General features: G+C 43.7%; 1 protein-coding gene across 2 annotated transcripts; it reads left to right on the top strand.

The window, feature by feature from the left end:
- The first annotated feature begins 135 nt into the window (after positions 1 to 135).
- On the top strand, positions 136 to 10,537 carry LOC138807966 (zinc finger protein 62 homolog). 2 transcript variants are annotated; one of them, XR_011366356.1, is made up of 3 exons: positions 136 to 193; positions 5,592 to 5,646; positions 6,118 to 6,204. XR_011366356.1 is itself a non-coding variant. In XM_069993860.1 (2 exons), coding segments are annotated over exons 1-2 (2,775 nt in total). In that variant the 5' UTR covers positions 147 to 192; the 3' UTR covers positions 8,892 to 10,537. The 2 variants fall into 2 exon arrangements, 1 of the variants encoding a protein (XP_069849961.1); XM_069993860.1 differs by lacking the exon at positions 5,592 to 5,646 and having other exon boundaries at positions 147 to 193; positions 6,118 to 10,537.
- Positions 10,538 to 10,582: the final 45 nt, after the last annotated feature.

Here is a 10,582-nt window from a genome sequence, read left to right as displayed (position 1 = left end):
GGCCAGCGGCGGGTCACGTGTCCGAAACTAGGCCAGACCAACGAGAGTCAGTCCTCCAGCGTCCTAGAGAGGACTCGGAAGTGCCCTGCCGGGGTGGGGGGGGGGGTGGGGGCTCCGGCGCGGGTCCTTCCGGTCGGGCTGTCCGCGCTTTTGTCCCGCCCGGCGGCCGGGCTCCGCGGCGCCGCCACCGCCAGTACGTGAGTCCGGGGCGGCCCGCGCGCCCTCGGGCCCCCCCCCCCCGCCCGCCACGCCCTTCCCCTTCTGGCCGGGTTCCCTCGGGGTTCGGGCGGGAACTGGGGAGCGAGCGTGTCCTCCCTACGCACATGTCCGGGAGGCGCGTTCCGGGGTGCGGGGGGGGGGGGGGAGGGGAGACCCGAGGCCCACGGGCCGGGGACCCCCCCCCCCCCGCCCCCCAAGTCCCGCTGCCAGAGCGGACGCGTGAGGGCTGCCCGGGCTCCTCCGCGGCTGTCTGCTGGTCTTTGGGGTGCGGAAGTGTGTGTGGGGGGGTAGAACCCCGAATATTTGCACCTTACCCCCCCAGCTCCATCCTCCCCCCCCCCCCGGCCGGGTCTGATGGAATGGGAGCCCCCGTGGGAGCCTCGGGGCTGTCGGGGTTTGGGGGGAGAGTTGGTGTTGGATGGGGGCGCTTATTCGGGTCCTGCCCTTGGTGTGGGGGTGCTCACCTGTGTACAGACAAACCGGGGCGTCTGGAGGGGCCGCCCGCCATGCCCCGGCCTGCGGAGAAGGGCCCCGCTAGCTAGGTGCCCGGTGCAGTGTGGAAGAAAGTTGAGCAGCCGGTGGACGGGGCCCGGGGTGTGTTTACTGTGAGACGCGTAGACCTAAGCGCCAGCGGACTCACTTCTTCTTTTGAAAACCTGTTGGGTCCCCCCTCCCCCCCTTTTTTTTTTTTTTACAATTATGTTTTGGACATGTAATACGTTCTTCGGAAGGTTCTGCATATTAAAATATATGAAAAGTTGGTGGAAAGAATTTTTCTCTTGTCGATTTCCTAGGCTCTGTTTATTCTTAGGTCAACACGCGTAGGCTGACTGGAGTGTATCTTTCCAGAATTTATTTATTCAAATACTGGGAGATCTAAATGGAATTAGTCCATTCCTTCTCCCCCCCCGCCCCCCCCTTTCAGACATGTGGTCCGCAGTCTGCCTTTGATTAATCTGTTTCGCAGATCTCTACATATCAGAAGTTGTGGTATTGGATTGGCCATTGTTTTGGTATTTGGGCTGTAACCCAAGTTTTTTTTTTTTTTTTAAGCCATGTTAGGAAACATTTGGATTGTTTCCAGTTTCTTTGTTACCTTGAACAATGACACATTGAATAACATTGTGTAAGCATTTTTAAAGAAAGGATCTAATAAAACAATTTTTGTTTTTACATGAACTCACCCAGTCTCTGACACATTGTTACATTTACCAACTTCTTATTATAATCACATAGAATCTTTAAGGAATAAAAACTAAGTTAAAAACTTATTCTTTTACAACTGAGACTTGTTTTTATGATGTTTAATCATACTCTGACCAAATAGAGTCATTCTTTCAATGACTTTTCTCAAGCCAATCTCTGCCCCTTCAGAAAAATTTCTCGGCTGGCCTTTCAGAATCTTCTTTACTCACCTTAACTTTCTGGGTGACTAGAAATTTTTTATCCACTACCGTGTGTGTGTGTGTGTGTGTGTGTGTGTGTGTGTGTGTGTGTGTGTGTGTGTGTGTGTGTGTGTGTGTGTGTGTGTGTGTGTGTGTGTGTATTTTTTTTTTTTTGGTTGGTCATGGGGCTTGAACTCTGGGCTTGGGTGCTGTCCCTCAGCTCTTCAGCCCAAAGTGAGCGCTCTCTGAGCCACAGCGCCATTTCTGGTTTTCTAATGGTTTATTGGAGATAAGAGTCTCAGGGACTTTCCTGCCTGGGCTGGTTTTGAACCAGGATCCTCAGATCTCAGCCTCCTGAGTAGCTAGGATTACAGGTGTGAGCTATCGGCGCCCGGCAATAGAATCTATTTCTGTTAGCTATTTACATACAGTCCTGATATTCATAAAATAATCTCAAAACAAACCATAGGCCCATGATATAAACCTATTAAGGTTGTCTTGGGGAATATGGTTGGATGCCAGCATGTTGCACCTGTTTCTTGTTGCATTGTGAATAGAGATTTTCAGCCAGAGTGAGCCATAATTACTCTCTTTTGAGTTGTCTAAACTCTTTAAAAAACAGTGATCCTCTCTGGACTAGAGACAGGAATTAAGTGAAGGTTCTTAACTGTCCGAATGTACTTTTACCGGCAATGATAGTAGAATGTGAATAAGCACAGAAATGCCCAGAGGTTGTGGATCATATATCAATTATAAGGAATGGAGAAAATTCTATGCCAGACTTTGGACTGATACAAACAAGCTGTTAGGGTTAAGGACTCTTGAAGACTTGATTTCCATGTAGCCCTTAAGACTTAAGGGAAATTTAAATCTTTCTGGCTCTTTTGAGAGTTGTGATTTTGGAACGATTCCATTTCCTGTGTCATAGGGGGTGCATGACAGCCACATCATCAGTTTTCTAGACTGGTTTGTAGTAATTTCCTCCAGGAATTCCTGTCTTGTTTTTGTCTCTTCTCAATCCATTTTCCTACTGCTGCTAATATGAGTGATCCTTCAAGAATTTTTCTTATGTAAGAACACAGCAAAGTAGAAGAGTATAATGGACTTCCAGATACCCATCACTCAAGCTTCAACAATTTCAAGACACTGATACACATTTTTCATCATATCTTTTTATTTTCTTGGTTGAAGTATTTTAAAGTAAATTCCAGACACCATGCTATTTCACCTTGGTATACTTCATTTGGCACTTAAAGATACTTCTAACAACTACAATACCATTGTCACATTATCCTAAATTAACTCCAATTCCTTGATACTATCTTTTTTATATAAATATTTATGGCAAACTGTATAATAAAGCATTACATTACAAAGCACACTGAGCTCAATAAGTACTCTGTTAAAATGAAGCTGTATCATGACTCTAAAACCTATTCTTGATATATCTCATAGCAATTGGCAAACTACTGAGCCTGTTTCAGTTTCTGTATAGCTTATAAGCTTAAATATCTTCAAAGATATTTAAAAATAATAAGCAGCAGTCCTAAATGGCTCACAAAGACTAAAATATTTACTGTTTGACCCTTCATAGAAAATGATGGCTAACACCTAACAATAAAATAAGTGAAATTATTTAACTATAAAAGCAGCACATTCGCCACTGCTTTGCCTAAAGATCTCACATCACATCAGGACCCCTTAGCATATGACATGGGTGCCCTCATGACTGCCTGCCTAGCTAAATTCACTAGTCCAGATGTCATAAGGGTGGTGAGCATTAGCTGCTTTACATCTGCTCTTCCCTCTTAAGGAATGCCCACTCCTGTGGTCCCAAAACTCTTTCTAATCCTTCCTGCCCAGAGTCTAGCCCTATCCCCTTTCCTTATCAGTGTTTGGTGTATGCCTCTTTTTTTAAAAAATCACATTTTGTGTTTTCCTGACACTCTCCTAGTCTCCAGGCTCCTTGAAAGGCCAGGCCTTGTCTAATCTAGTCCGCTAGACTAGTGTAGGGCCTGAGGGGGGAAAAACAAGTCTAATCAAATCAAAACCTAACTTCCTTATGTAATACCTGCAGGATACCAGGAATTAGTGTTTATCAGGCTGAGTATTATGTTACATTCTCTTGATTGCCTTTATATGCTAATAACAATTATGCCAGTGCTCTTTTAGGTTGTTCTGCCTGTTTTTGATTGAATTGTACCAAGAGATGGAACTCTGTGCCCCTCCCCAAACAGAATATTAAGTTGTACCACAACTGGGAGACTTTTGATCTCTGATTAGGATCAAGAGGGAAGAAGTGAAAATCAGTAATTTCATGCAGATTAGCCAATCAGCAGCCAATCAAATAGTCCCAACGGTTAGGAGGGAACGAAGAATTAGGGTAGGTATCACGGCCCAGGCCAGCAGTCCCAACTACTTGGGAGGCAGAGGCAAGTTAGAGGCCAGCCCGGGCAAAAGCAGTGAGATACTGTTTCAAACACAAAAATGGCCAGGGGTATTGCTGAAGTGGTAGGGCAATGGCCTAGCATTTGCAAGGATCTGGGTTCACTCCCCAGCACCACAAAAATTAAATAATAGAATTAGCAAGGCAAAGGGAAATGACAGCTGAGGATCAGTGAGTACAGGGGCAGTGAGGTGAGTGAGCATAGCCAATTTCGTGTTTTTGTGTCCAGAGAATCTTTTTAAGTGGCAGGATATAGAATACTTGACTTTGGTTTTTCTGGGGTGTGTGCATATGTGTACATACCGTGCTATAACAAAGTACTAAAGTCTAAGTAATTGTTATACATTGTTTTAAGACAAATTTATTTCTCACAGTTCTAGAAGCTGAGAAGTACAAGATAAAGGCTTTGCTATCTAGCAAGGGCCTTTCAAGTGTCATCCTCCTGTGGTGGAAATATCACGTGGTAGAACCACAAAGGGAGAGAGCAGAACTTCCATGATAATGGCATTGATAGATTCATCACAAAGGCACAGCCTTCATGGCCTTACTGCTTCAATACTCTGATAAATAATAAAATAAAAAATCATAGCATAGCGCTCATCAAAGAACATTGTTTTTAGTGTTTTTACATTTGTTACTTAATAACAACAACCCTATTGATTTCATTTTGTAAATGGGGAAACTGCTGTACAAAGAGGTCAATTAGTAGCTAGATAATATTTGAACCTAGGCAGGATTTCAGTCATCCCTTGGTGTCCCCAAGAGATTTGTTCTGGGATCCATCCCACAAATATCAAAATCTTCTGCACTTGCCAACATAAAATGATAGAGTAGTTGTGTGTTCACTTACGCATATCTAGAAGGTACACATCTCTCTAAATTGCTTACAGTGCCTAAAGCAGTATAAATACAGTGTAAATCTTTCTTACACTGTCTTGTTTAAGAATTCACCAGAAGAAAAAAAAAGCTTGTACATGTTGAGTGTACATGCAGTTTTTATTACTGTTGTTGTTTGTCAGTCTTGAGGCTTAAACTTAGGGCCTGGGTGCTATCCCTGAGCTCTTTTGCTCAAGGCTAGTGCTAAACCGTTTTGAGTCACAGCTCTACTTCCAGTTTTCTGGTGGTTAATTGGAGATAAGAGTCTCAAAGACTTTCCCACCCATGCTGGGTCCATCAAATTGTGATCCTCAGCTCTCAGCCTCCTGAGTAGCTGGGATTACACGTGTGAGCCACCAGCGCACAGCCAGTTTTGTTTTTATGGATATTTTGATCCATGGTTGGCTGGATTTTCAGATGCAAAGCCTTCGGATATGGAGGAACCAGTTACACTTCCTTTGCTTGATGATTTGTGTTTTTGCTTCTGATCTTTGATGTGTCCCATGGTGAACCTGTTCATAAGTAGAAATAAAAGCTTATTCCTCAGCAGGCCGGAGCATCCCTTCCATTGGATTTCTTCCCTGACTAACCACTTTCCAGGGTGAGCGCTTTCCTTGAAGGGAAAGTCCAGGATACCAGCAGGTTTTTCTTTCTCATCTCCGCAGTGACTATCCTCATGATTTCATAACCACAACCATCTCCCAGACAACCTCTGCTCAGGTACTGATTTCTTCTTTCCTTGGTTACACTTGTCTTCTGCTGATTATGTATAACTTTATTCTTAATAAAACAAGTTATGACTAACTTTTGTCTAATTAGTCTTTCCCCTATACTTTAGAAATTTTGTATGTTTCTGTTTGTTTTTACATGACAAAGTGATTTTTTTTTTAAACAACCTGATTGGTCCCCCGCATCATTTCAACCCATTTCAACTTGCCCTCATGCCAGGCTCTTATGCAAGAATAGAACTCTGGTGCATTAAAAATCCAAGTCTCTAATATTTTAGCATCAATTCCACAGAGGCAAAAGTATTTTCATGTCCACCATTGTATCCCAAGTACTTAAAATTCTATCATCACTTAGCATACAGTCAATAAATATTTGTCAAGTATATGTGTGATTTTGATGTTATTTTCTCAGTTTTTTTTATCAACAAAGTAAACAAGTATCATTTTCCTTTTCCTGGTTTAGTGTCACATTTGAAGACAGGCACTGAGGATGAGGAATCCACTTGTAAGAATGGAAGTGCAGACTTTCACTGGCCAAAAGCAGAAGGTCTTCACAAGGATCACATACAGAAATCTAAAACTGGTGGAATTTGCAATTGGGAGAGCAAGGTAGAGAAGGAGTCAGAAAAGCCAGAGTGGAAAAGGATGAAGGAAGACAAAACTACCATCAGGCAAAAGATTGGCAAAGCCAAGAAGACAGCCCCTATAAAGACAGAGCAGGAAGACGAGGCATCTGAGAAAAACTTACACCTGAGCTCAAAGCATACCACATACCAGACAGCCCCGGCAGAACAGAAAAGCTGTGGGCAGGGACAATGCGTGGAGAACATTAATGGAAACTCTCACTCCAGTCTGCAGCGCAACGCCAGTGCTGTGAAGAAATCACATAACTGTGAGGAATGTGGGAAATCCTTTAAATACAATTCCCGCCTTGTTCAACACAAAATTATGCACACGGGGGAGAAGCGCTACGAGTGTGAGGACTGTGGGGGAGCTTTCCGGAGCAGCTCCAGCCTCCGCGTCCACAAGCGGATCCATACTGGGGAGAAGCCCTACAAGTGTGAGGAGTGCGGGAAAGCCTACATGTCCTATTCCAGCCTCATCAATCACAAAAGCACCCACTCAGGGGAGAAGAACTGCAAGTGCGACGAGTGCGGGAAATCCTTCAATTACAGTTCCGTGCTGGACCAGCACAAAAGGATCCACACCGGGGAGAAGCCCTACGAGTGCGGGGAGTGTGGGAAGGCCTTCCGGAACAGTTCCGGACTCCGGGTCCACAAACGGATCCACACCGGGGAGAAGCCCTACGAATGTGACACCTGCGGGAAGACCTTCAGTAACAGCTCCGGCCTGAGGGTCCACAAAAGGATCCACACGGGCGAGAAGCCCTATGAATGCGACGAGTGCGGGAAGGCCTTCATTACCTGCAGAACACTTCTGAACCATAAAAGCATCCACTTTGGAGATAAACCTTACAAATGTGACGAGTGTGAGAAATCTTTTAATTACAGCTCTCTCCTCATTCAGCATAAAGTCATCCACACTGGAGAGAAACCTTACGAATGTGATGAATGTGGGAAGGCCTTCAGGAACAGTTCAGGCCTCATCGTGCATAAAAGGATCCACACAGGAGAGAAACCTTATAAGTGCGAGGTCTGTGGCAAAGCATTCAGCTACAGCTCAGGGCTGGCCGTCCATAAAAGCATTCACCCTGGGAAGAAAGCCCATGAGTGTAGGGAGTGTGGCAAATCCTTTAGTTATAACTCGCTGCTGCTTCAACACAGAACGATTCATACTGGCGAGAGACCTTTCGTATGTGATGTATGTGGGAAGACTTTCAGAAACAATTCAGGCCTCAAAGTCCACAGGAGGCTCCATACCGGGGAGAAACCCTATGAGTGCGATGTGTGCGGAAAAGCCTACATCTCACGATCGAGCCTTAAAAACCACAAAGGGATCCATCTAGGGGAGAAGCCCTACAAATGTAGCTATTGTGAGAAATCTTTCAACTACAGTTCTGCCCTTGAGCAGCATAAAAGGATTCACACAAGGGAGAAACCCTTTGGATGTGACGAGTGTGGAAAAGCCTTCAGAAACAATTCAGGCCTTAAAGTACATAAGCGTATCCACACTGGTGAGAGACCTTACAAATGTGAAGAATGTGGGAAAGCCTACATCTCACTCTCCAGCCTTATAAATCATAAAAGTGTACACCCTGGGGAGAAGCCCTTCAAGTGTGACGAGTGTGAGAAAGCTTTTGCCACACACCGAACCCTTCTCAACCACAAAAAGATTCATCTTGGGGAGAAGCCGTACAAATGTGATGTGTGCGAGAAATCTTTTAATTACACCTCACTCCTTTCTCAACACAAGAGAGTCCACACTAGAGAGAAACCGTATGAATGTGACAGGTGTGAAAAGGTCTTCCGAAACAACTCCAGCCTTAAAGTTCATAAGAGAATACACACTGGGGAGAAGCCCTATGAATGTGATGTGTGTGGGAAAGCCTATATCTCCCACTCAAGCCTTATTAACCATAAAAGTACCCACCCTGGCAAAACACCCTACACATGCGACGAATGTGGAAAAGCTTTCTTCTCAAGCAGAACTCTTATAAGCCATAAGAGAGTTCATCTTGGAGAGAAACCCTTTAAGTGTGTCGAGTGTGGGAAGTCTTTCAGTTACAGCTCCCTCCTTTCTCAACACAAGAGGATCCACACGGGGGAGAAGCCCTTTGTCTGTGACTGGTGTGGGAAGGCCTTCAGGAACAGCTCCGGCCTCACAGTGCACAAGAGGATCCACACGGGTGAGAAGCCCTATGGGTGTGATGAGTGTGGGAAGGCCTACATCTCACACTCAAGTCTTATCAATCATAAAAGTGTCCACTGTGGGAATCAGCCCTATAATTGTGAGTGTGGGAAATCCTTCAATTATAGATCTGTCCTGGATCAACACAAAAGGATCCACACTGGAAAGAAGCCATATCGATGCAATGAGTGTGGGAAGGCATTTAATATCAGATCCAATCTTACCAAACATAAAAGAATCCATGCGGGAGAGGAATCTTCCAATATGGTGCATATGGGAAGTTACTGTGGCCCATCCCAGAAGAGAATCTATGAGGGAGGGAATGTTCTGGAAGGGACCAGGATGAGGATTCCCCTGTGGGAGGCAGAGCTTACTAATTCTCAAAGAACTCAAATGGAAGAAAAACCTTATGAATGTAAGAATTTCTGAGGTCCTTATTCATGGCTTGTAGTTTCCATAGTATAAATGAAATTCTAGATCACTATAATTCTGTGAGGCTTCTCAATCATAGCCAATAAGATGGCTCCAGTGTCAAGACAGCTGAGACATTTTGGAATATAAAGTAGTCCACACTGGGGAAAAGCCTATCACGAAGATGGAATATTTTTTAAAAATTCTTAAATAACTAGACATTTTTGGACATAAAATATGCAGATGAGGAAAGGACTTCATTTATAAATCACAGTCACCATCATAAAATTCCTATTTGGATAAATTGTGTTAGTAGAAATGTAGGAAAATTCGGGCATAGCTTTGAATCCTAATTTCACTTTGATCAGTGGGGGGAAAATACAAGGACCTCTAAAAGGCAAGTTCAGGGACAGAAAGGTTTCAGGGAATATAAATGTGTTAGTGATCATGAATTATGATAATTGAACCATAAATTGTATTTCCTTGTAAAAAAGCATAAACATTAACAGGAAGGAGAGACTCAAATTGCAAATTGATTAGAAGATATTGTTGTAATACACTTCATTGAATGGGTAAAACTTCTAGACTTTCAAATGAACCCCCTTAGTGGATGATAAATGTGTGATGTTTGAAAACATGAAAGGTTCAGCCTCAGAAAGGATTTATGTATCTTCAATAATGAACACATCTTCAATACAACTTTGCACCTTACAGAAAAAAATTTATTCAGGGATTCCTATCAAATAGGAATGTTGGGAAGAAGGCATTTTTATTACAAGAGCAACAAAAGAAACCAACAAACCCTAGCTCTCTTGAGTAAACAGGAGGAGGAAAAATCTTGTTAAATGTTTTGGAATGTATTGTAAAGATTTCACACACTAAATGTGTATATTGTCTGTTGTAAAATGTGTTGTTCAGGGCTCACTCTTTGCCATGAAGCAAGAGAAAGTGGAACTCTAATAAAGAAATTCGTTCCATGTATACAGGCTGTGACTTACTGCAGATGGAGAACTGTATGCAGCCATTCATGTGTCATTCCTTTGTGGAGTAGCTTATGGCAGGTCAGAACCAAAGAGGACAGCAGGGCACTCCTCTCACAGGGCTGGTAGCTCAGGCTTCACCACGTTAGCGATGTAATGCCGCTACTGGGGCTGGATCATGACATGGAGTGGCCAGGCCACGGGACTGAGCAGTGACATGGAATATCATTGATAGTATAGAAGTGTTAGGTAACTCAAGTGGTAAAAAGTAGTCTCTCATGAATGAAATCACCTGTCCAAGAATACTGTAGGTGGAGCTTACCAATAGAGCCAGAATGCTAAGTGGTCTCTGGCTCCAGTATTTATTTATTTTTAATATTGTTATTGTGGAGGTGATGCACAGAGGGGTTTCAGTTACGTAAGTCAGGTAAAGAGCACATTTTGTAGTGTCACCCCTTCCCTCACTCCCAGTTTTCTCCCTCCCACCCCCACCCAGAAGCTGTCTAGTTCATTTTTAACATAATGTCCAGTGAGTACCACTGTTGTGTTTGTTCACCCTTTGTCCCTCCATTTCTGTGTACCCCCTTACCCTCCCAAAGACAAGACAAAAACAGCAAAAAAGAACAAAAGACCTTGTTTTCATTTCCTGCAGTTCATCTCAATAAATATTATTTTCCAAGATGAGATGCACAGACACTGTGCCTTTCTGGTCCTCTCCTGAGTCTATTT

The sequence above is a fragment of the Dipodomys merriami genome, unplaced genomic scaffold (assembly GCF_024711535.1).
Source record: "Dipodomys merriami isolate MVZ:Mamm:240054 unplaced genomic scaffold, mDipMer1.0.p SCAF_44, whole genome shotgun sequence".
Taxonomy (NCBI): Eukaryota; Metazoa; Chordata; class Mammalia; order Rodentia; family Heteromyidae; genus Dipodomys; species Dipodomys merriami.
Note: the sequence above shows the minus strand (reverse complement) of the source record. Positions and strands in the feature narration are given on the sequence as shown.